At 38.1% G+C, this 27,570-nt stretch overlaps 1 protein-coding gene across 2 annotated transcripts in view; it reads right to left on the reverse strand.

Moving 5' to 3' along the window:
* CIB2 (calcium and integrin binding family member 2) overlaps positions 1 to 27,570 on the reverse strand; it is a 56,813-nt gene that overhangs the window by 27,624 nt on the left and 1,619 nt on the right. Inside the window, exons 1-2 of one of the 2 annotated variants that reach the window (XM_052807549.1) lie at positions 20,494 to 20,959; positions 9,985 to 10,019 (exon numbers count right to left, since the gene is read on the reverse strand). In XM_052807549.1, coding sequence (XP_052663509.1) covers positions 9,985 to 10,019; positions 20,494 to 20,544 — 86 coding nt within the window. In that variant the 5' untranslated portion in view covers positions 20,545 to 20,959. Of the gene's footprint in view, positions 1 to 9,984; positions 10,020 to 20,493; positions 20,960 to 27,570 lie in introns of those variants that run through there. The other variant, XM_052807550.1, reaches the window with a different exon arrangement.

Here is a 27,570-nt window from a genome sequence, read left to right on the forward strand (position 1 = left end):
AAAGGGAAAACATTTTTATTCAGCAATATATATCCTATTTATTCCTAAATAACAGGAATGCATTCAAAGACTTTAACATTACAATCAAGACCATCCCAAAGAGTAAATACTAGATTGCTCTGCATATTCACAGAAAATAAACAGCAAAATGGCTTAACTGGAACAATGAAGCAAAGCAGTGAGTGCTGATGGACAGTCCCTCAAGGAGTCCCTAAGAGTCGTGACATGACCTGACCAGAGACTGACTGTACAAAATGGAATAAACTATGTCAGCAGCAGGTCCAGAGAACTGCTCTGTTGCTGTTCAGTTGCACTTTCAGTTATCCACCACAATCAAAGCTACAGGGTCTTGTCCAGTTGTCAGAGTTGAACAGAACAGCTGTAGAAGGACTTCTTGTAATATGCAGAGAAGAAGTCACCACTCCAGAGGCCAGCAGGAGCACTGACAAGTTCCTCCAGAGCCCTGGAAACAGACTGATGTGAGCAATCGGTCCTTCTGAGCCCCTGGAGACACAGATGGCTGGAAGCAAAGAAGCAACAGCATTCAAGATGGGATTGCACAGACTGCAGGAAAGAATGCATCGTGCTGATGCAAAGACACTGATAGGAACTGATTTACAACTGATGCTACAGAGGCAGAGCCCCCTACCAATGCAAATTGTTGAGGTGCACATACTCTTTTGTCCTATAGTGCTATTACAGCAGATGGGCAAATGTGCGATCACAGAGCTGGGGAGCAAGTCCAGACAGACCTGTATCTGTAAGTCTACCACACACAGAGAAAAAGTTGCCACAGCTGAAAGAGAAGGAGGTTCTTTAATCTGGTGCTGAGAAACTGAGGAAGGAGGGGCCTTCAGGGCTGCCTGCAACTGACAAGGAAAGTACTTCCAGGGTCTCAGATTTATGCCACACATTCACAAACTGCTTTTGCAACAACAGTTAAATGTTGCACATGGTAACTAAAGCATAAGTGTCTGTGCTGCAGCAATTCCTCAGCGAATTATTGCCTCCAATGATTGCAAGAGTTTAGAACAGTCTATTAGAGAAAGGGGTCTACCATATGAAGCTGAAACCAAAACGGTAAGAAACTTGGTGCCACACCTGAAGGCACCAGCCAGGGATGTCAGATAGACACTGGAACCACAACTCACTAAATTGCCACACTTTGACAAAAGGATACAGAACAAAGAATAATAAAGAACAAAGAATAGTGAGAAACACAAGCAAGAAGAGCTGAAAGGTGAAGGAATTTTGTTACATTTCTGTCACTGATATACCTTGTTCCTTCTATGCTTTCCAGTTGAAGTTATTTTTCATTATATCAATAAAATACAATAAATGGACACAGTAATCAGATTTTAAAAAACGCAGCATAAGAGGAAAAGGTGGATAGATGAGCCTTCTGCCCGCTTTTAGTTAACATGTCAAGCGTTCTTCCATCTCTGCAACACAAAATGAAGTAGTACAAATTAATTCAAGACAATACTAAATACATATCCTCCTAAACTATCTGTAGTAAAATTAAAAAGAAATTCTGCATGAGAAATGTTTTTGACAGATAATTTATAATAAATTTATTCTAAAAGATCTAGTCATACTTAGGAAAGCTCTGCCTTTCAATACATGTAACTCTGCTGTTCACAGAACTACATGATGCATAGTAAGTATAGATAAAAGCAGTTTATAGTATCTTTCCTTCCTTGAAGCACCACTGAAAAGCCTGCTCACAGGCCTCTTTTCTGCTGGTGATTCAAAGAATCACAGAATGATTTAAGGTTGCAAGGGACCTCCAGAGATCATCTGGTCCAACTCCCTGCCAAGCAGGGGCATTTACAGCAGGTTGTCCAGGACCATGTCCAAATGGCTTTTGAGTATCTCCAAGGATGGAGACTCCACAACCTCTCTGGGCAGCCTGTTCCACTGCTCTGTCACCCTCACAGAGGAAAAAAAAAGGAAAAAAAAAACCCAACAAAAAAAGTGCTTCCTTATATTCAGACAGAACCTCCTGTGTTTCAGTTTGTACCCATTGCCCCTTGTCCTGTCACTGGGCTCCATCTTCTCTGCACCCTCCAGATGCCAGCTCTCTCAGCCTTTCCTCATATAAGAGATTCTCCAGTCCCTTAACCATCTTAGTGGCCCTTTGCCAGACTATCCAGTAGCTTCATATCTATCCTGTACTGGGGAGCCCAGAACTGGACGGAGTACACCAGTACTCCAGATTCCATACAGATCAACACTGAGAATGACTTTGTCCTCACCTGAGCCTAGCAAAACAGGTGCAACCTGACTAAAATATAATAAAGGAAAGCTTTATGGTACAGGAGATGCAGGAACTGTCTCGAAGCCTTTTTTTTTTTTTCCTTCATTCATAGAGTATATAAAAACATTATTAACAACAAGAATAGAAATATAATTAACAAGAAGATCAATAGCAGCTTCAGGATATATGTTCTTCTTGTATGTAGTTTCTTGCACAAAATTCAGGAAGATTCCCAAGAGTATAGAGTTCCCCCAAACTTTATTCTCTTGGCAGACACGTTTTTTTCCCAAGGTTGACAATATGGGAATTTCCCCTTTCTACATACGAACCCCAAACTTTTCGAAAGATGAGATTTGTTAGAAAAACAGGAGCTGTGTTCTAACAACTCCTACCATTTGCACAGCAACTGGCTCCACAGGGAGATGCATCTCAAGAAGTTTGCTGCATTTGCTCCCTTATAAGGAAGGCTTTCCAGATGCTTGGAGGAAAACACTGCTATCTCCCCAGCTTAACTCTCAGGCAGGTTTTAGATTTAAAATACAGCATACAGCTGGACTGGCTAGAAGGGCTCCTCAGCACCTCACCTTTCACCCATCAAAAACATGCCAAGAAACAGGCAGAGGAGAGAATGCAACAGAATTACTAATTTTCTTCTACAAAAAGGTTCAAAGGTTTGTTGACTGTCCAGATGGTGCCCAGCTTGGTAATTTAGTGCCATATTCCCCCAGCAGTTGTCTAGCTAGGTTAAATCAGTCTCAAGCTACACAACTTTAATTTACAGATTTTGTGCTTTTTGGCTAGGACAGACATCCAAGAACACCTGTGTTTGAATGCTTGGGTATTTGCCAAATTGTACTAGTCTACAGGGAGAAATGGAAACAGATGGGCTGGCTAGCAGATAAGCATTATTACTGGAGTAAAAGCTTGTCTGCTAGAAAATCAGATTTACAAAACAGAGTAAGAGAAATACTGTCTTATAAGAGACAACTCAACCATTTGTTCCCATTTACAATCACAAGTGAAGCATGTTATATAAACAGATTCATTGCTACGAATAAAGTGTTTTTCCAACCTTTCTTCGTATGTCATTTTTTCCTCCTATTCTTGTTTCTCTTTACTGGACGTTTTCCAGTACAACAAATCTTTTTTGAACGGTGATGCCCAAAACTGAACAGTCTATTCCTACTGAGGTCCCAGCAACGCTGACTGGAATGGAATTCTCCCATTTTATATAAAATGCTGAGGTTAATGCATCCTATAACTACATTTCCCTTTTTTGCAAGAGCATTGGGGGTGTTGTGGGTTTTGTTTGTTTGTTAAAATTATGCTCACTTTGCTTAGATCAACTAACCCCCTGCCCCATTTTTTTTTTGTTACATTGCATTCTGCACTTGCAAATTTTTTCTCAGTTCTTAGTACTTGACTGTGAATCTCCTGTTGCTCATTTTGGATCTAATAATTTCACTAATACATTGAGCACTGTTGAAAAAGCTAATCTTGATCTTCATAGTGTCTGCAACCCTCTTCACCTCAATGTTTCTTACCATTCTTACAAATTTTCTAAGTAATGTTCAATAGTACCTTAGCCAACAGGTTAGCGCACTTATACAGGTAGAAAAGGACTAACACACAGAGGAATATATAAAAGACTTTGCCAAAATAGATATGTTGCATCTGTTTCTTTTCTCTTATCCACAAGAGCAGCCAGAGGAAGAGATTTGCTTTTAACAAACCCACAGTTGCTGCCTCTAAGCACGTATTATGTTCTAGGCACTTACGAACTGATTGTCTACCAGTGTGTTCTGGCATCTTTCCATACACCAAAGTTGTGTCCTGGAGTTACACACACTGGTCTAATTTCCACATTCTCCTTAAGAAAATGGGGCATGTTTTCAAAGCCCTAACACATACCTACCAACGAAATCATTAACAACTCTCAAAATTTGTCAGCTGTCCTGTAAGTATTTTAGATAATGTTTTGAGTCAGTGATAACATAAATATGTCTACATTACCCAGCATTCTTGAACACGTTCTTGCCCTGGGCCCATGAGTGAATCCTCTTAGTTGTGTTAAGCACTTATCAAAATTAACCATCTTTAATAAAGACTTAAGAGCATATTTAGGTTTTCTGGTGATAAATAGCTACCAAACACTGATAATGATCTATGGTTTCTATTTTTCTCTTTCACCAGACATGCTTGCCTCTGCTGCAGTCTAACTTACTTTTTTTTTCCTAGATCCATTTTCATTATTCTGTGTTCCTTTCTTCTTCACCTTAAATTCATAAATTCTACTCTTTCCTGATAATTTGCAAATTATGCACACTCAGATTATCAATCAAGAGAATGTGTCCTCAACCCCTTTGACCACAGCCTCCATTCATGTTGACTTAACTTGACACTGGTACCAAAGCCTTACACACTAAAGTTAGACTAAGCCCATCTAACACCTTACTGGTACTGAAATGCTAAGTCTTGGTCTCCTTTCCTTTCCTCATTTTCAGTTGCATTTGCTCGCTCCGGCTCTTGTGCCAGCTTTAGCACTCATCTGATCCCTCAGAGAGCTGATTCAGCTCATTAAACCAGCGGAAAATAGATTTGTGGTTGTTTGGGCTTTTTGATGGGCTACTTTTCTTGTAGGGACAGATAAAAACACTTAGCCCATTTCACCTAATTGCAATCTCATGCTGGTTTACATCAGTTCAAATCAATCTAAATTGGAGCTACCATATTCATCCCTTCATGCCCACCTACACAACTGTGCCCCTTCCCTTGTGTCCTCACTAACACTCATACAAATGGATGGTGAGCCAGCCAGGGTGGCTGACTTCAGCCAAAAAGCTATTAACTTTTTTTTTTTTTTTGGAAGGTTACTCCTTGCTGGATTGTCTCGCTGAATTTCGCAGCTGCACAAGAAATTCAGTTCAGCCTAAACAGAACTGGCCCTGCACTTCCTTCATATCGCATCTGAGCGCATTCTGGAGTGCATAAAGAAACACACAACAGTACGTACTTCCCTCTTAACTGAGGTAGGGGCATGCTAAATAAGTAAGTGCTAATTAACAAGGGGGTGATAACCCATTTTATTCCCACTCAGTAAAACTTCACCTCAGATGTGCAGAAGTACCTCTTAATTCTACTCTATTCCTTAGACAGTAATTTGTATTCAACAGTTTACATACAGTAAATAAAGGCTATTGATTGTATTAATATCTGCCATATCATACACTAACTATGTATAGAGGCTGCCAGTAAGCAGAAACATCACACTGTGAAGATAAGGCAGAAGAGGAAATACAATGATTCCAAGTAAATATCCTTTCTCCCATGATTTTAGGCCTTTACAGAACTAGTCCCCTGATTTTATTCTTCTAAGCATTTTACAATCAAACATTAATATTCAGCTCTGTACTTTTCGAACAGAGCATCTATTTTTCACCATCCATTAACCTAATCCCTTACCCCAAGAATATCTATTTTTCACAATCATATTCTAAGATTGCACTGTTTCTTGTAAGTATTTTTGGTTTTGCTGGTTTTGATACAGCTAAGGTACAAACTCCTGCAGGCAATGGCTCCTTTATCTCCCCCACACAGCCTATAAGCAGAAAAGTTTTCTTTAGCCTAACATAAATAATATAATTGAGTCTAAGCGTATGCTTTGTTCTCTTCTCAGGAAATTGTTTGTTTCCTTACAACTTCAGTTATGAAATACAAAATGTATTATTAGGCTTTCACAGTACTCAGGCTGAGGTCCATTACATGTTTCTTATTGGAAGAAGCTACATTTCTATTTCACAATAAATTACAACAATCGTGGGCATTATCACTGGCATCACTCGTGCCCTTTTACGTTACTGAAGAGAGAAAAGCAAACCAAAACAAAATTCTTTTTTTAGAGGAAACAGCACTTACTGAAAGTCTGTTGGGGTTGTTTTAACTTAAATACTATGTGCCACATTCAACACTTCACTGTTGTTTAATTGTTCTATTTAAATGACCAGGTCTACCAGGTGACAATAACACCTTTCAGAGACACCATAAGCTGCAAAAAAAGAAAATATTAAGAGCAGCTTTTTCACTACCATAAAATGTGAAAGCTACAACCAAGATCACTTTTAGCATGCTGCATGTAAAAATAGTTCAAATTATCCTTACCAGGCAGAGCTTGCAATCTAAACAGACAAGACAAAGGAAATATTATCCTCATACTTAAAAGGCACAAAAATATTAAGTGTAGGCAACACAGTCAAACTACAGTGGCAATTTGTCAAAGGTGCTCAGTTGCTTACATACACTAGTGACAGAGTAAGAAAGTAAATGGGAGCTTCCAATTCCCTGCTTCCTATCCCACCCATAGTCCCCATATCAAACTTTCTTGGATAGAAAAGCATCCGCTTGTTCTTGAATAGCAGGAGAATCTTTTCCACAATTCAATGCTGCTTCCTTTATCACCAAGGCCTATGAATTACAGTGACCTCCTCTATGTCACACTTCCCATGCAAGGAAAGATTACAAATCATCTGTCTGCAAATGTAGTTTCAAATGACACAGTTTTGAAAGACATACATGTAGCGTTCTGTTCAGCACTGTGGAATTTGTAGTACTGTGCAATCTGCCTAAATCAAAGAGGAAATAAAGATCCATTTCTACTCAGATAGTCCTTTATGCTGCCAACAGTCCTGCAGGACAATGGAGTGCTCTTACTGAAATAAATTATGACCTGTTTTTACCATTACTAAAGGTCCTGTGTGCAATAGAGTCTCAGGTTTTGGACATGGCATACACCAAAAAATCAACCCCAGAATACTGTTATATAAAAAATATTTGCAAATGCAGTTCATTTATTGTTGTGATTTTTAGAATGTTCTGAAACATTGTCTTCAGTGCCCTGATATCAAACTTCAACGTAAGTTTTATCTGTCTCGCATGCCAAGAAAAAAACAAAGAATGCATGTAAAAGTTTTATGACAACTCCGTACAGAAGCATCTCTTAACTTCAGCCAGTTTTTATCTGATTGTCAAAGCTGCACACTGCAAACTCATTCTCTACAAGTATTTTTTTATCCACTGCAACCCAGAAAAAGAGAACAGAACTTGCTGACTCTTCATTTCATAGCCAGATTTTGCAATACTGTAAATTCCTGTTTGCCTACCAATGACATTTTCTGACTTCATTACTTCATAATATCTTTTTTTGAAATCTGCAGTGTATTTTTCTAAGTACACTTTCTGTATTTTCTCAGTTGCACATGATGGTTCAAATTCACAGTTTGGAAACATTGTTTTCCAGATTAAAAAAAAAGTTTGCCTTTTCAGATTCAGCAGTTTCCTAATTACAGCTTCTGTGGAGATGTTTGATTCCTTATTTCCTTTCTTTCATCAGCATTTTACAGTTCTGAGTCCATTCGCCCCCCACCAATGTTAGTCTTGCTATAAAATTGGTCACATTTTATGTCATATTCTTTTAATTGGGCCTGTAATAGACATGTTTTAGGCTTCCTATTTGTCCACAGATTTTTCTCTAGATTTATTTTAAGTGTACAAATACCAAAATCCACTTTTCTTCTTGCAGTAGAAATCAAGGATTCTTTCAGGCTAATTACAATATTTCCTTAGAGATTATTCCAAAGGAGAAAAAGAAATTACTCCTTAGAGCAAGATGACATAGTATGACAGTTTACAAATCACTTCCCCTGGAAGAGTCCAAATTGTCCGATTAGATCAGGTATTCAAAGGGACAAAGAGAACCTTAACTTACGTAAAATGTAAAATCCTTAATTCATAATTATTTCCCTCGTAGGAACACAGTACAAATACAAGTAATTCACTGTTTATAAAGCTTTTAACAATTCTGAGTTTCAAGGGGACTTTAGAAATGTAAAGCAATTTTTTTTCAGTTTATCCAATCCAAACAAATTTATTTCAGAACTTGTGTATCAAGGTAGCCCTGTGAAACAGAACAGTATTTGTTGATTTTTAAAAGACTTAGAAGGTGGCTAAAGGTCTGTTTTATACAGGAAATTACACTAAACCTTTAGGGTTTTTTTCTTCTGGCTATATAATGCATCTATCTGAGATTGGGTGGCTACGCAGGGACATTTTTTATTCCATATCCAACTGCTGGAACTAATGATGGTACAGGAATATCACTGAATCACTTCAGGCTTCTAAACCACAAAGTCTCTGTTATTTTGGACTCACAGCTGCTTTTCTGAATGAATTGTGATAATAAATTCTGTTATTGCCAAAGTCAGTGTTCTCAGGCAGAACTAACTACATTGCAACCCTTACAGAACATATAACCATTCATTTTTAAGCTGCATGACTTTTTGTAGGGTACCACAAACACAGCATGACACCTCTGTATAGCTAACAATTATGCAGCATTCCTAGGGTTCGCAGCTGAGGAATGCTTAGCTAAAGAAGTTACATCCATGGTATGGTAATTCACTTCTGTGAAGCCTTGACTCGCTTTGAGGACACCAGTATCTCTGTTGGAGCCAACCTGCATTAAGCTTAGCTTATCTGTGGGCCAGCTATCACCCACTCACTGCACACATATTCTGACTCATTCAGTCACACCACTATGTATCATGAAAATGTACTTCAACAACGTGACTAAATTTTAAACCATAACAGTTATGTAAGAGGGACCTGGACCAAATTGAATCCTGGATTAGGTGGTGGTATTGCAATGTTCTTAGCACACAGTGGTCTCACAGATGTTGTGCACTGCTGAGGAGCGAGTACACCATTTCTCTGTGACTAATGAGAATAAGGCATGCAAGAAATTAACCATAATACCACCTCTATTTTTCCAGAAAAAAATAAAGCACCCCACTCAAAGCCATACCATTAGTTTTTGCCTTGACAGAGTCACTGAACACCAGTCTTACTGAGGTTTACAGCAACAGAGCAGAGGCAAAGAACCAGGAGACCACGTCTATTTTTTATCTCAAAGCAGTTCCCAATGTTTATGAAAACAAAGGCTTCTTATGTCTGAGAAGTTACTCAAATTTGAGAATCCTGAAGCATTATGCACTCCTAGGTCTAGATACATACCACAGATTTATTCTCACTCCGTAATGGGGCAAACATCCTCAGGAAAAACAACAGGTGTATTGACAGGAGAGGATCTATGTCACTTTTACAGATCCTTAATCTGAATGGTTAGAAGATCAAGAATCCATGGCAGGATCCAGGGTGAGAAGTCAGCGTATACACAGGCAGAAATTACTTCAGTTTGGCTCAATCCATCACTACAAAAAAACCCCAAGTCCCTTCTATTGCCAACAGTGATCCCAATCTTTGTGACTTTCTGTAGGGAGAGTCTGTACAGAAAAAAAACATTCTCGGCGCTCTGCAGTTTAAGTTCCACCAGTTTTCCCCACACTTAAGTCCATACCAAAACCCGTACTGACTGAAAGATGTGCCCTCATTGCTGTAACTGAGCAGAAAAGCAACAAATTCCTTTCATAAAATGTCACTGGCTCTCAACTGTTCAATGGCTTATCCCTAGAAAAGTCTATGATATTGACATTAAGCTAATCACCATCTGTTTCTTAATACACATTTACATATTATAAGTGTACCTTGAGTCCAATCCTACACTCATTCATTCATACAAAATAACTGGCTTTATTTGATTTCCTCGCAAATCAGAAAAAAGATTTAGTCCCCTCACACGAATCACAAAGGAAAATTTAATACAATTTACTTACCGAAGGATTTCCTTCCGAGTGAAGAATGTGCAATCCTGTTAAAAAAAACACAATATATGTTATAGTACTATAGAAATATTGAAAACTGCAAAGAATTATTTTTCAACCTTTTGGAAGGAAACTCAGATCTGGCAGAAAAACATTAAAGATGCCATTTGAGTACCATCTGCTTCTGACTCAGAGAGCAATATACGCTGTAAAATAACTGAAATATCCTAAGGACAGGGCTATCAATAAAAAAACCCCAGCTGTTAATGTGAAACTTCAGGAGAAAAAAACCCTAGCTTGCTGAAATACTTCTCCACTGTGGAGTGACCAGACCAGAAACAAAATTCAATGAAAAAAGTAAGGTGTAGGCCAAAAACATTCAATAAATGGATCTAGAAAGCTATAAATAACAAATAAATGAAGAAAACTATCTTCTAACTTGGAATATTCCTCTATTAGAGACAACTGATTTAATAATAAAAGTCATGCACTTATTAGTTATTAACTCTTTTTGCTAACAATTACTTTGCACTGTGGTCACTTCAGCAAAGACTGCAAAATCCTGTTGGTTAGGAACACGGATAAAAGGACAGCCCCTGCTCCAAACAGCAGGCAAACTATTCAGCTTCCCCTGTGGTATCACAGAATTCAAAATAACTTACTAGAATGCAAAGTAGAGCTGGCCGAACATGAAAGAAGAGCTTACAAGCATTCGCTTACATTCTAAATGGCTCTGTGGTGGGACTACATTTACACTGGTTTAATTCACTCTCTATGAACATCAGTGTTTTGCTAGAAGAATTCACATGCTTCACAAAAGAACCATAATGTGAGCAGTGAAACAGTTTGCATTTTGTGTATTTCTACATCAGTCACAAAACAAGTTGTATTTTCAGGTGCTGTGAGGAACCATAATAACCAGTCCCATCCCATTAACAAAAATAGCCCCTAATCCCCACTATCTTATCTAATGTATATTTAGGGCAAATTCCACCCTGCATCCAAAACTAGGAACACTGGTGGCAATGAAATATTGGATGATCAGTTTAGAACATTGTTCAGGTCACAAATTCAGAGAATATGCATCTTCTTGTCTCAGAGCTAGTGGCTGATGAGTGTGTACATATAGGGAACACCAACCAAACCACAAAATTCTTCCTGATTATTCACCTCTGTCACAGGCCCATGTGATGTGGCAAGGCATTTGCCTAAGAATTCAGCTCTTAGTAGTTTTCCTCCTTAATGTAAACATATTTAAAATAGGTAATATTTTTAAATCAGCTAGTGACAAGATAACAATATCAGACTTGGTAAGTCATACTTAAGAGTACATACAACTAGTATGTCTCCCCCAGTCCTGCTGTTCAGTCAACTAGTGAAAAAGCATTTCTTCCCTAAGCCGAGAATCATTCTGGCTAAATGCCTGCTTCTTCCAAGGAGGGGAAAAGCAAATGATCACTGCTAGCTGAAGCAGTCAAACAGCTTGTCTCAGGTATCGAGGTATGCTATCAGTCCTGCATGGTATCAATTATTGAGTTTGCTTGCTCTCCTCCATATAAAGTGGCAGGAGAAGCAGCTCTTCCCTTAGTGTATTGTGTAGCAGAATAGCGTTACAAGGCACAATAGGAAGCACCTTGTGAGCTGCTGTCACTGATGTCACATTGTCTGGAACTGCACAAAGTGAAATAGGAGCCAGCTGGTTAAGTCTTCATTAATTCCAGCACATTCAACACTTACAGTCAAACTGTCACTTAAGGATGCTTCATTTACTAATGAAAGGCAGGTGCAATCTCACAAATAATTGTAATGCCCTCAGCAGCAATCATGCCGTAATTATACAGGGTTGAGAAAATAGCAGGCACTGTTATTTAACTAGAAAGCTGACAGGGAATGGATATGCAAATGGAGATAAAGATGAAAAAGAAAAGTTACCCTTTACCTTCCAGAAATCATGCAAAAATGCCATTGGAAGACACATTAAGAGATCAGATAATAAACTTTTTTTGCTGAAGGTCCACATATTTTTTTTTTTTTAATCTGAGTCACCTCACATCTTTGACAACAAACACTACTGTCTGCTTTTTTTTTTTAATCAAACAAGAATTTTACTAATACAATCTAAAAACCACTGATATTGAAAACCTTTATAACGAAAGTACTTGCAAGCATCTGCCTGACCACTGTAACTGACTGCAGTATTCCAATTATGCCTGCCAATTACATGGAATTGTGTGTCAGGGATGACGGGTGTCAAAAAAATTTACAGTGGTTTCACATACCACTTGCAGAGATCTTAAAGCTCCTCAGGGCCAGAGCACCACAAATTGTGACCTGGCCTATACTTTTGATCCACGGCAAGATCATACACACCACTTAAGAAATGCTTTACCATTAAGAAGCGTGTCTGGTCTCACATGGCAAATGTAAAAGCCACGGCTCCAAGCTATCTCTGAAAGGGAAGTCCAGCCATCTGTCTTGCTCCTCCCAGCTTCTTATTTCTGCCTCTTCCTTTATGTGGACTTCACACCAAAATGAGTAGCATAACTGCATCAGAGAACTCTGAAGGAAGGAACTCGTGTTTGGAAACTAACCTAGCAAAAATTGATTCATTTCCAGCTTGGATCATTTCCTTTTAGTGGCTTAGAATATAGAGTTGGTAGTGCTGGTACAAGAGACGAAGCTAAAACAAGTATCTATTGATTCCAGGAAAGAGGTGCAGGACTGCCTTTTTTTTTTTTTTTTGAAAGCACACCCCTAAGTTGGATTAAAGTCATGATGGAACAGGGGTATCAAGAACATAATTACATTTCATAGTTGCTGGAACTCTAGCAATTTAACTCCAATATAAAGACTTTTGGCCAAAGAAACACGGAAGTGAATCATCCAATTTTCTTGTGGCTACTTCATTCATACAGAAAATACAAAATGATGGAAAATAAATAGTAAACTAACATGTTAAATTAACTCCCTCATAAGGAAAGGTGAAGTGGGTCCTGGAAAGCATCTGTTATTTATGCATACGATGACATTCATCTTCCTTCAAGCCAGAAATGTCATGGAACACATTTGCTATTATATGTACTGTATCTGAATTTATTATGAACTTAAAAAGCAACCTGTCTATTCTGTCTGGACACTAAAGCCACTGGGAGTCCTGCTAGAAAAGCACAGACTAAATACTGAACAAATAAATGTTACCAGAGTTTTCATAATTCTTATCAGTTAAAGAATTCTGGCAAGAATTTATCCTGAGAATCGTTGCTTTTATTTCTAATGCTATACAATGGCCTGAAAAATTTCTGCTAAGAGGCGGCCCCTTGTGGGTTTTATGTTATTTAGAATAGAGGCTTTGACTTGAAAGGTCACCTACTCCAGCCCCTGAGAAAATGCATGCTCCTTTTCTAAGATCAACTGTCCCACTCAGTCTGTCCTTGTGCCCTTAATAATCAAGTTAATTAGAAGTCTGACAAAGGATCACTGCTGGTTTTCTGAAGGCAAGATACCACTTAAACAAATCTGCAATTACCCACTTAACTTCCTTATGTCTAGCAAAGTGAATAAAATAAAGCAAACAGAAAATTTCCCATTGATTTCAATGAGATCATTACCTTATATAATGGGACCTGGTTCTCAAATTTGGCATTTAGGTGGCTTAACTGGTTCTTAAAATATTTTGCAGAGAAAAGAGTCAGATAGCTGGAGTATTTAGGTTCCATGGATGGCTTTGCTCTTGGCTGGTAGCGTGACTTTCTGCAAGTCACTCAACATTGCTTGTAAAGTAGGGTTAACGGTCTCTACTCTCAAAATTTACTTTATAAAAGAGCAGAATGTACAGGCTGTTAGAGTCTTATTCTTTGACTTCCTATGTCAGGTGAATGCAGGTTTAGGACAAAACAGGAACAGACTGGAATACGGTGGTCCACTACCTTTTCCACTAGTCTGTGAGGCTTTACTGCAAACTCCTAGATCGGTTCTGCTTTATGTTTAGTTCTACAGCAATTTGAACAAAAAAATAGGAATAGCGATAACTGTGCTGAGAATGCCGACACTTAACTTCATGTAAAGTGTACATACAGAGTGTAACATGAGGTATGGCTCCAGAATCAGATCACATGTCGTTTGTTCTGCTGGATATATTGCCAATACCAGAGCACAGCACACAGTTTATGAATGGCAGCAGAGTCCACTGAATGAAAGATTATCACTTACCACTTTTAGAAGCAGGTATCATTGTGCACAAAGCACAGTTTTCAAATAAAACTAATTTCACATAGGCAAAACACTTCTCTACAGAAAAGAGGAAAACTGGAGAAAGGAACAACAGAATGAAAGAATAGCAATGCTCAAGTATGCAAAGCTACTGTGAAATAGTATTTCTTAAACCCATTAAATGCATATTTCTCCTCTAAGACAATACATACATAATTCTGCCTTTTATATGTATAGTTGTATAAGGGCGGGTTTTTTCTGATCCTGCAACAGCTCCATTGGGAAGTTTTATAAGTAAGGAAATAATATAAAACTGTCTTAGCAATACAAAATTACTTGAAATTAGAAAAACAGTCTCAAACAAAAGCCAGCAAGCCACAGACAAAGTAAACTGATGACTAACAAGAATTTTTACAATATCCTCAAGGCGAGAGAGATCAGATCCGTATAGCTATCTTACTGAGCAGCTTTTAAGAAATGAGAAGTACTGAATGCTGCAGCATTTTAAATGTTAATATTTCAAACCAATTATTTCAGAGGTTTCATTTAAAAAAAATCACAAATGATATCTCGTACTGTGCCAACAGTAAGAACATTTAATCAAAACACCATAAAAACATCATCCTATGAAGTAATCAAAAAATCTAAGTTAAAAGGTGCTGGATAATAGAAGCAAATGAACTTTCATATAAGATCTATTATTAACTCTATTCTGGTAACATTTTACAAATGCAATACTTTTATTCTAGTTGCCATATAACTAATAGTGGTATAGAGTTGTGCAAGACTGAGTCAGCAAGATATTTATGTATTTTCATCACTGTAAATATATAAAGAGTTACTGGAAGTCAATGAGACTAGCGCCAGTCTTTAAGTTGCATAGCTGTGCAAGTACTTCAGCAAATCCAGACTTAAACACTAAAAAAATCCTGTCAGAGTTAGTATCTGCATTGATAATAGTATCAGTATATGGACTTTTTATATTAAAAAATGCCAGTTGCATCAGAATGTCAATGGAGATTTTAACATCCAGCCTATCTTTATTTGTAATCAGATATATATTTTAGAACAACAGCCAGAACAACTAAAACACCCACTGAGTTTCAGGAAGAAAAATCTGCAGCTGTAAGAACCAGTTTATGTATTCATACTGCAACATGGGAGTAAAAACACTTAGACACTAGCAAGGACTGAGGAAAAGGCAAACTGTCAACAAATGTAATTTTGCTCAATCTATATACGCACCAAGTGGTAACGTGAAACCAGAATCTGACTACAGTATAATTTCGCAAAAACCGTCTTCCACTATTATGCTACTTAAATTTGCACATTAACAGCGATAATCTATCAAACTGAAAAGTACTTTTAACAGAAGATCGTGGAGAATCTGTGATGAATACACTTTTTGTATCCTTGTAAAGGGTTCATTTTCATCAAAGATCCTGATTAAGTCAAGCACAGCTTTTTAAATCAAAAGACAGCTTGATGACCTAGTTTCACTTTATAAATGGCATTTCTTGACAGATCATAACTTAACTTGTTTCATCTGGTTTTGCATAATTCTCCTGAAATATAGTTGAATCCCATTTTGACTAGAATTTAAATAAAAGGAAAAAAGTTAGGTCTGTAATAGACAAATTCTTGTGTAAAAGAAGTAAGTCATTATTTCATATTACTATCTTTTTTTGCAACATTGCCTAGAAGACAGCCAGGATAAGCATCAGTTTGTTTTGAGGCTGCATTAAATAATGTAAATAATCCCATTAATGAACAAATGCAAAAACAAATGGCTTGCAATAAAACCAGTAATATCTGATGTAAAATATTTGTGCCCTATATTCTCTAGTTTCTGTCTATTAGGAAAAAAATTAGAACCAAATTTGTATCAAATTCAGACCACTTATTTGAGTAACCCCAGAAAAGGCAATGAGATTGATTGAACCATGGAGTAGTTTGTTCATACCCCAGGCACAGCTTCTATGCATTTCCTACTCAATCTAATTGTTTCTCAGCAAGAAATACAGTGCACTGAGGCCAATATACAGCTCTGATGTCGCTTTATCGTATACCTGTATTTTCTATTGCTTCAAGCATCTTTATACAGCATCACTCAAAAAACCCTAAAATTCTTGTTCATATTCTTTTCTCATTATGAGACTTGACCTCCAAAATCTGTAGACAACTTTTAACAGCTTAATTTTAAAACGTTCCTTCAACTGCAATTAAAGACACCTTTCTTGCGATTAATACGTACCTTTTCCCTAGCCAGACCTTTGTTAGATTTTGCATTTGATGTAAAAAAACCAACCAACCCACCCACAAAAAAAACCCAAAACAGTCAAGTACTCTAACAGCATAAGAATTGGAAATCCCCAGTAGAATTAATTTTCTTACAAGGCTAACTTTTTAAATGATGTGAATCTCAGTGAAGAAACCAATGCTTGCAAAAGCCTGATTTCCAAAATATCTCACTAAGCTTATGAAAATTTGAAGAGCTGCCAACTAGAACACTATCTTAATAACAGGTTATATGATCTTAATAACAAGTGATATGACAAGGTGTTAGAAGATACGCAGCCTCCCAGTCTTTCTTTAATTTGCCTCTACCTTTTTCGAATAAAAAGGTTGACAGGTTTAATATTATCAAGTCCTATCAGGCATCTCTCTTAAAAACAGTTTCACCTGGCCACCCATCACCAGCCTTAATGAAGAGTATTCAAAACACTCGCCTATTAAAAACATTGAGGTCATCTTGAGGGTGACCAGATTTACAATTATTTAATTTAAATGTAAGGGTTCTGCTAAAGAGTGATGCTTCAATATGACAGTTTATATGCAAAAAAGTTTACACATGGGCATTTCAGAAAATTTTACACAAATAAGGTTATTTTATTTCATTAATATCATATTAATGATCTGAGATTTATGTATGCTAGCTCTTCAAGCAGGTGATTTTTCTGCAGCTTAATCTACTCCTGAAAACCAAAGCCACTTGCATATGGTTTTACCATACTTTAAGCACAAGAACTTCTCACTTTTCCATCTCATAGTGTCTCCTATGGAACATGAGCTTAAAACATAATGGGTTTAAAAAAAAAAAAAAATTTCACTACTAAAGTAGTATTTAGGTACTATAAGCTCAGAGCAATTTGTGTTAAAGACAAAAATGGTGGAAGTTACAACCAGATACTATAATAGCCAGAAATATATTCAAAATAAAGAAATTATAAGTCTAACCATGAGGGGAGTTAGGTTTTGAACAGTCTTCTAATAGGACCTGTGGGGAAGTAAAAAAAAACCAAACAACTATTTTACAAAAAGGATTAAGCTGACTCTTTTGCTTCTGCCATACTGATACTATGGAAGCTGTAACCCTGGGTATTACTGTAAGGAGTACAGTACCAACTCACAGACGTACAAATTCACAAGAAGTTGCCTAGTTCTCATTTGGGAAAAAGAAAAAAAAAGATTAATCAATGATCCATTTAAAAAGCAATTTATACGTAGATGTCTGGCTGTACATCGGGGTACAGATGTGCACAACAGACTGTTGCAAAGAGGACCCTGGTACACAATGTTTTACTCTAGTCCAGTGTTCAGAGGACCTGGCAACCCAACTGCTGGTTCAAGAAATGAAAAACCTGCCTTTTAAGAATTATGGAACTATTACCCCATTCTCCCATTTTCTGTTCTGAAGGAATTCCACAAATGAGAAAAATGCAGGTAAGATGGCAAACTCCAAGTCAAACAGCTCCATTTGTGTTACAGCAACTGCATACTCCCCCAGAATGCAGTGGAGAGACAAGAGCTCTCTGTGTGGATGGTGTCCTGGTTTCAGCTGGGATAGAGTTAACTGTCTTCCTAGTAGTTGGTACAGTGCTATGTTTTGAGTTCAGTATGTGAAGAATGTTGATAACACTGATGTTTTCAGTTGTTGCTCAGTAGTGTTTAGACTAATGTCAAGGATTTTTCAGCTTCTCATGCCCAGCCAGTGAGAAAGCTGGAGGGGCACAAGAAGTTGGCACAGGACACAGCCAGGGCACCTGACCCAAAGTGGCCAACGGGGTATTCCATACCATGTGACGTCCCATCCAGTATAGGAACGGGGAAGTGGGGGGGCAGGGATTCGCCACTCGGGGACTGGCTGGGTGTCGGTCGGCGGGTGGTGAGCAATTGCACTGCGCATCATTTGTACATTCCAATCCTTTCATTATTGCTGTTGTCATTTTATTAGTGTTATCATTATTATTATTAGTTTCTTCTTTTCTGTTCTATTAAACCGTTCTTATCTCAACCCACGGGTTTTGCTTCTTTTCCCGATTTTCTCCCCCATCCCACTGGGTGGGGGGGAGTGAGTGAGCGGCTGCGTGGTGTTTAGTTGCTGGCTGGGGTTAAACCACGACAGATGGCTACAGCAGTAAGCCCAGGATTTCCATGTTTAAAAGATCCAGGAGGATCTTTCAACTAACAGAACAGACACAAATCACCATCAAAATAAGAACTTTATCTGTTTGTTCACAGCATGAGTCTAATATTCCTTCCTGACAAATCCTGGAGGTTAGTTATTGTCCTGAAACTTGTTATTTTATTGTACTTACCATATATAACAAGTGCTATTACTAGTCAAGAATTATCTAGCACTATACTAAGGAACTACAAGTGCGCCTGTAACAGAGAAATCCCACAGGCTGACTCAATCCACTGGGTCTAACTACTGCCAGGCTTTGAGATCAATTACCCAGCATTATCAAAGGCACGGGCTGCAAAAGCCATTAGAGAAAGGCAATTTCAACATGAAGAGTAGTGAATTAGGGATGACATTTCAGCTCTTGCATTTGCCAGTTTATGTCAAGAAGATAACATTAATTACATTTGGATTTTGTTTTGTTTCACTGCAGTTGGGCTCTGTTCTGTGTTCACTTTTATTGTTAGTAGGAAGACAGGCACTGACGTTTTACAGATCTTTGATCTCCCTCTTGCCCATCCAGCAGGGATGTAAAAAAGCCTTTTCGGCTCTTAGACTATTAAGTCTAAAACCACTAACTTAGACTAATATATTACAGTGACAGACTGCTGGTGAGGGTGAGATGTGTGACAAAGTGGAAATTAGAGAAGCTCCATTTTCACGTTTTCTACAATGACAAGAAAAAGGCTAGACATTTCATAAGAGCACTTAATTTATGCCTAATTTTCAGCATGGGATAAAATTTTGAAGCATTTTAAAGCATGTTAGCATATATCCCTAGCCTGAGTCTCTGTGGCTAAATATCTACAGCTGTGAAAAGTCCATGTTAGCAGTAACTCCAAAGAAAATTAGTATCTAAAATCATAGTTTCTACTTCAAAGGCTTGAGTCAAAGATCCTGAAGGTAAAAAGAAAGTTATTTACTTTTGCGTGCACTGGATCTGTCCCTTGATTATCACGAGATAAACTAAATCTTGATTTCCTGCACTGTTAATTCTATGTTTATCGCTTCATGTAGGAGAACAGAGCAATGCAGCCAGCCCTGTCTGCATCTCCTAAGTAGTCAGCTGCCTCTTTCTTCAGCACACTTCTATTCGATATATTTCCTCACTGTATTTTCAGAAACTTGTTCAAGATGCCCACTGTGCAGATAGCTTCCCGCAATCCATTTTAGTAAGACTTGCATTGTGCTGAAACATGACTGAAAACTGGGAATTTTTTTTTTTTACCCTATTAAAAACTCAGTTGATGCAATGTGAAGTAAATAAAGAAGTATCAATAAGCTGGACATAAAATGGGTATTTCTTCTGTTAAGGTTAGAAACTGCCATCCAGGAGCAGATGCAAGCATAAGGATACCTACGCTGGAATTACATTAAGCATATTTCTATTACTTATCCTTAAGAGAAGTGAAATTAGACAAGACCTTTTTTTCCCCTTTCCCCTCTATTGTCAGCAAAGGCATCAGGGAGAGAAAAAGAGGTTATTGCTACACTTTCTTCTCTACATTCCATAGAAAGATTCTACTAAAAACTCCCATTGTCAAGCTAGTCACAGTCTTTATCCTGCTTCCTAGTTCAGACATGGAAGATTTGACTCCTTTCCCTGTATACAGACAAAGGAATTAAACTGAGTATATTCAACAACCCAGCCTTAGAATACTATTACAAATGCTGGAAGGAACAATATAATATATGCATGCAGGCTACAAATTAAGTTTTTGTTTATGTTTGGGAAAAAACACTCCCCAAAACAAACAAACAAAAAAAACCCCCAACAAAACCAAACACCCCACAAACATGTGAAGATTACTTCTTTCCTTCCCCTAATGCAAACTATGATATCTTACCTGGTAGGCATCTAGCTGTTCATCAGTAAATATCGTTTGCTTATTACCCATCTTAAATGAGGAATTCTTCCTCTATGCAAATGCATCCCATTAGAAGTAGCTGGATTCCTCTGTACTGTAGGCATTTAGAGCACATATATGCCGCGAATGCGCTGAAAAAATCCCGAAGCCTGCATCGAACTGGTTTTGACTGTACCTGTCCAATGAGGAAGGACGCAGTATTGGGAATCTTGGCAAAGGCTTGACTTGAGTGTGCCAGGAAGGAAAGCGTTAAAATCACAGGCAGGTGTCGCCCAAAACCAGCGATGCCATCCTCCCCCTTTTTCAGATGCTTTCCTAAGAGGCATACAGAGCTTTTACAACACAAAAACCGGGTAGCGGCACCTTCGCGGTTCAGAGCAGCTTTGCGTCACCCGATGGCGCTCAGCAGCGCAGTCGTATTACAGAGGCACGGAGAGCAAACCTACGAACTAGAGAAACGGATTAGGAGAGCAAACGTTTCCGCAGCTGGCCTCCCCACAGATACAAGCACATCCCAGCCAGTGCTTGGATCTGACCTGCCCCATGCTGCCAATGTTCAATACAGCTGGACGGAGGCTCCAAGTGTCTGGAGCGTCCCCGCAACATCAGCGGGTGCCGCGGGGGCTCCGCAGTAAAGGTTGGTGTCTGCTCGGGGGCTATCACCAGCCCTGGCTATCAAGGATGCGAGTTCACTACCAGAGGTGCAAAACTCCCAGGTACACCTGTGAATGCAAGTCTTCCTTCTCACATTAAACAATTAAAAAAAACCCAAACACCCCAAACAGGAAGATTAAAGTAGTTTAAACAGACGTTGATCTGACTCCATCGTCGCAAGCGGGCACAGCTGGAAAGAAAAAAAAAATGCTCCCCCAGCCTAAAGCAAAGGTAGGAAGTACCACTAGAGGGCTCGCAGTGTATTTTAAAATACTACAACCCTATTTGCGTTTTCCCGGGAAAATAAATTTAAAAAATGAAATAAAAGAGTATGTAAGAGATGCAGACAGACAAAATGAATAAACTCAAACAAAATTATCTTATCTAACATATGCAGACGGATAAGCTCTTATAACAACAGTAAGAAGAAGGCTGAGCGAAAAAGGATGGGAACAGGGAGGAAAGACGTGTAATGATTAAGTTTCTTGGGACTGCTCACTTCCCATTTGTGCGCATAGGAACAGGAGACGGTTCTCTATACCTTCTCTATGTACAGGTCTGCCAATGGTCATTATTTGCTCAGCAAGTTAGCGTGCTTAATAAAAACACCTGGAGAATTATCTTGTGCTTTTTCCTACAGCTTCTAGTGATCCTGACCTGGTAACGGCATTGGGTAGTATGAGTTCAATTTACCTTAGCATATAACAACAAAGAACAAACATTTAACAATAATACTGAAAGTAAATATATTGTATACGTAGTAAAAAAATCCTATGAAGTGTGTTGGATATGTAGTAAAAACATTCTAAAGTGCTGAACCACAGACTGTTCAAAGAGACGACTTCGATTGCAACATTAAGAAATGCAGATTTGATTAGCTGCAAACCAGCACTGCCCTGAGCTACAAAACCACAAGGTATAACCATATATACAAAATAAATAGATTGGGATGAGAATGTATTCAACAAGGCTTATTAGTGATAAGCAAACATCAGAACTTTAAGTGAAGGAAATGGATTCTACCAATAGAATGTATCACAGTACAGTTTCAGAAGAAGGAGGAAGAACCCTGAACGGCCTACCATGAGATCAAGAGTGCAGCAAGCATCTATTCCAATATCAGACGGTTGAATCGACTGTTTGTTACATGGCCAAACTGACCTCTGTTTTTCTAGCCACCAGTGTTGTGGGTTTTTTTTCTTTTCCCCAAGGTACAGCGGCATTGGATTCTTGTTATGTTCCAAAAGATTCTCCACAAGTTAAGTCAGAAAGCAAAGAAGAAAAAAACCCCTATTTATTAAAAGTGCTCTTTTAACATGCTTTTCTTGAATCAGAAAACAACAATCCTTAAGGGCCTCTTGAGATTAAGAACTTGCACCGTTCTGAAAGTTCTTACACATCCTCAGCTCTGAATGAGCTTCATCAATGGCTTTAGTAGTTATGCATATAATTAAGCATGTTTCATATCTATGATCTGGTGCTACTGAAATAGAAGAGCTATCAGCTGTTCTCAGTCAGACCAGACCAATACTTAGTCAGGTGATTTGCATGAAATAGCACTCCATTCAGAGCCACCTAATTCAAGCTGCCTGTCTATGCAAATCAGATTAAATATAAATGGCCAAATTATCTTTAATGCCATTATACAGAAGTGAATTGACACCAGGGGTGGATTGGGCTGCGTATCTTTTAATCTTGTGGTTCTGTATACTTAACAGTATTCTTACAGTGAAAAGACTGACATCTCATTTCTTAATTTTTCACCTGCTTTTGTATTCCTGGCTGCCCGGTCCCCCTGTATCCTAGACGGCACACATATCAGCTAGTCTCTATCTTTAGAATCGAAACAATAACAATAAAAAGCAGAAGGGCTAAATGGAAAGCACCAACTAGGTAAGACTTACTTGTGGTTACAAAGTAGGCCAGAGGCAGAGATCCTGAGGTTCACAGACATATTCCTGTTTATTCCTTTGATCCTGGCTTTCCACTCTGCCACCTCCACTTTTCTCTTGCATATTAGAAATTCTTTGGGTTTATTCTAATGTAGAGAAATTACGCAGGAAAACTGCTATGGCTATAAGAGTTGATTGCTTTAAAAGAGTTAGAAGTTCTTGCTTTAAAAGAAAGACTCAGCTTTCCAAGGGAACAACACCCACTGAGTATATGGACAGAAAATAAACTGTTTCTTCAATTCTTGTTTCCATACTAGCAAGAGTATTTTTTTATTAGTAAATAAAATTAAAATGCACAGATTTTTAAAAAGAGGATTCAAATACTGATCGTTGAGGGGTCCACTGTACTAGCTAGCTCTTCTCAAGCATGCTATAGTCGTAACTGTATTTCACTGCATAATTATCTTGCTATACTAACTGGGTAAAATTTAAAGATGATATAATGCACAAACTCTTTTTCACTCCTATCTGTTTGTGTGCATCAAGATCAGATAATCTTCCAGTTTGCTCTTTCTTCACTTCTTCTATCTGTATTTATCAAAGATTAGTTTTATTTGCCAGCTGGGTGTTAACCAATACTTACTCCCAGCATAAGTTACTACAACAAATCAATAATTTTCTATGTGCACAGCAAGAGTTGACCTTAATGCTATCAGTACCAGCCTTCCATCACACTTTACTGTATTTCAACTTCTCTAACTGTTTGCCAAAGCAAGTGATTTTAAGCTATTAGCAACACATAGCATACGTCTTGCAATCAGTTGCAAATGAAGTTTACCAAGGAGGACAGTATATATACAATAGTCTTGCCATTACACAGTCCATTATACAAGAGAACATGGTTAAGTAGCCACTGTTCATCTGCTCTAAAAGTTTAATTAATGGAGCAGAAAATATACTATCAACCATGTACACCAGATTTAATATTTTATAGTCAGCTGCAGCAGCTTAACACCCACCTAAGGCTGCAGTCTGGCCCCAGCTGCAGGGACTTGTTTCCACAGCCCTAGCTCAGGCAGTGGGACAAATTATGCTAGCACTCCTGATGGCCTTCAGTGCAACATCTCCTGCTCTGAACTGTTGCTAGCCATGGCTGCTACACCAGGTGACTTTGCTCTGATTTATTAGTAGAGGTGTAAGTTTAATAACCTCCAACAGACAGGTCATGCTACCTTAAATTGCCTCTGTAAATTATGCAGTGAGAATTTGACTGTGGTTTAAGTATGAAAGCTCCTATTCCTCTTCAAAGGAAGATCAAGCTACTATGAACAGAGATCACTTTACCTGTTAATGAGAGGATCCACACAGAGTTTTAACAATCTACTGCCTTCGATGCTCAAGTTGGTTTGCTACAATTTTTAACTGGGGGGGAAAAAGAACCTGCAAGATTTCATGCCCATTACACCAAGTATTCCAATCATTTCTCTCCCACACAGATGTTTCCTTGCAGATTAGCTCTTCATAAAGATTCACTCTGTTAGCAAAAAGAACAGTTTTGATCTAGAAGGGTTGCCTGTACATTTATTTTGTTGCTGCTCTCTATGAGTCACTAAGGCCCCCTTCTACTGCAAGTGTAAGTACCAATGATCCCTACTGGCAATGATTACAAGGGAGAAGTTCTATCCTCCACTGATGCTGTGGAAATTCCCCCCGAGTCTTTGGGGCTTGTTTTATTTACTTGAAAGCTATTCACAATTCTCTTTGCTCACAGGCAAATGAGGAATAATAATGTTTACCACCAATAGGTGCTGTGGAGCTAAAATAATTAAAGCGCTTGTGAGTTACTTAAAGATGCTACAGAGCTACAAAACATCTCCTTTTTAATATGCTACACCAGCTGTCATAACTTGCCTCTTATTTAATAGTTATTGCAAACTGGAAATAAAAAATGAACTGTAAGTACACGGTTACAAAGTAAGAAATCTTAAAATAAGTGAAAATGACAGTTTGATTTTACTGCAGTGGATAGAAAAGTTGCTTTTCCAACACATGACCAACAGGAGGATGCTTAGACTCCACTAAATTTGTCTGGAAGTGCTAGCCTATAAGAAAATGCTTTATGGGACTGAGCCCCGTCGTATGAATGAATAAACAGAACTTGAGAAAGATGCAAAACTCACAGCCCTCAAACCGATGAAAGATGCTGACTATCTGACTAAATTGCATTTGTTATGATGAGCGGAAACTTTCTGTACAGAGTTTTTAATGCTAAAGAAAACAAACAGAAAGGAAAACCTTGTGCCAAATTTGTTTTTATTATCTTATCTATCTAGCTTAATAAAATACACTGTCTTAGAAGATGGAGGTTTCTGACTGCATTTCATTAAGCCTAATTTATGCATAATAAGTAAAAATTACTTTTTTTTAAAAGATGCTTTATACAAGACAATGCTTTGCCTCAGGGACAAAATAATAATAATAATAAAAAAGAAAGGTTTCCTAAGCAGACTAAATTTAATATAATTAATTTCCTCATAGGGAGTCTCAATAGAGTGATCACTAGCGGAAAGAAACTACTGCTGTCTCTATATAGGCATCTTTTTTCTAGGCAAAATAACTACTGGTGGTTTTATTACTGTGTTGTTTAGCCCTTCTGAGAACAGATCCAAACCAGCCACTGTCAATGGTTTATTACTGTAGTATTATTATGGTAGCACCTATAAGACACAGATCAGAAACCTGTTGCAACAGCTGTTGAAAATATATGTAAAAAAGAATTTCTCCCCTCCCCTCAATTTACAATCAAAGTGTAAACCCAGAAAGTACATGCAGATAAAGTCAGAAAACACAAGAAAACAATGTGAATATACTGATCAGCATAGCATAGCACAGCACATAATCAACGTTTATGGAGTCCTTTGGTAAACATCGTGGCAAAGAAACAAAAAATACAAAGAAAGGAGTAAAACAGATGTATACATCTCATGGGAAGCAGTACAGTAAAAACATTAAAAATTCAGCTAGTATGTCCTAGAATCATCATAGGTCAATCTGAGATGGGAGCAAGCCTCAATTTACAAAAGGGGAAGAAAAAAAAAAAAAAGAGAATAGCACATGTAAGCTGTGGAAAGTAAAGATGGCACAACAAAAGAGCCAAAATGTGGAAAGTATGATCAAGCTTTGAACGAAAAAAATTATTTTACAGAAACATTTAGAACAGATATCTGCAGGGCCAATTTGTATTTTAAAGACTGAAATTAAAAAAAAAATAGCAGTAGTTACCAGAAGAAAGTCAGGATCAAGAAAATTGTGCATGCTTACCATTACAGATAACGTCTGAGTGACTATTCTCAATCCAAAGCATTATCAAATATAAAATAAAACATACACTCAATAGGCTGTTTCAACAGAGGAAAAATTGTGAGTACCTCTGGTGCCCTGTAATGGAAAAGAAAAAAAAAAAAAAGAGAAAGTGACCCCCAGAAAATAAGGGCTACTAATGCTGTATATTGCTGAATGTAAAGTCTTAGAATTTCTGCTCTCATTTTCAAGACGAGAGCAAACCGAACACACAGTCTTAGTCCTTAGTTTTCAAGCACATACAGGACAGAGGTAAGTAAATGGGGAGGCTGCAAGTAATCTGATAACTCTATCACCAAAAACTGGCACAAAATTATACTGAGACAGAACCCAAATGTTTATGTTGCTAAAGTGTAAGACACCAAAGGTAGGGGTTTTTTTGTCTTTCGAGTTTAAACTTCCAGGATATATTAGACTCATATTTTATATCACTCTTTGCAATCACTTGATTTTAGAAATTCAGTCTTGATTTTGTATCAGAGCCGAGAGTCTAATCTATTCCTGTAATTGTTTGACTTGACAACAAAACAGTTGACATAAATTGACTGAACAACATTGCAAGCAACATCAACACTGTTACCTGGACAGCAGAGCCTACCATGATCTTGAGAGCCTCTGCATCACTGTCTGTCTAAGCAGATCATAGAGAAGGTGGAAGTATTATCACCATTTCACAGGTAGGAAAATCTTTTAAAAGTCAGATGAAGCGGTTATTCCCAGAGGTCTGAGCTCAAACCGCCTTAGTTGTAGCTTGGTACTTCACTCTCAAGAACGTCCCAAGCTACCTTACCGCCCTTAAGCACAGAGAAGAGTAAGCATTTCTTAGCCGGTTTAGGTGGGACTTCAAGATAGCTGCCTCAAATCATATTTATCATTGTAACGGCAGTGTTGTCTCCGTTGCCGTACGCTGCTCAGGCAGGGACTCTCCGCAACTTGGGGCCTCCCACTGCCACAGCCTAAGCAGACTCCCAGAACTGAGACACACGTGGTATCATCAACATTTTTAATATTAGTGAGACAAGTACCTCAACAATTAAGGCAAATACACATTTTGAACTGCACCTGTTCCAACTTTGGGTTTTGACACCTAAGAGTGCATGGATTTTTTCCCTGCTGCAACAAATACCTGACGCTTTTTTTTAACAACTAT

The sequence above is a fragment of the Harpia harpyja genome, chromosome 14, assembly GCF_026419915.1.
Source record: "Harpia harpyja isolate bHarHar1 chromosome 14, bHarHar1 primary haplotype, whole genome shotgun sequence".
Classification (NCBI taxonomy): domain Eukaryota; kingdom Metazoa; phylum Chordata; class Aves; order Accipitriformes; family Accipitridae; genus Harpia; species Harpia harpyja.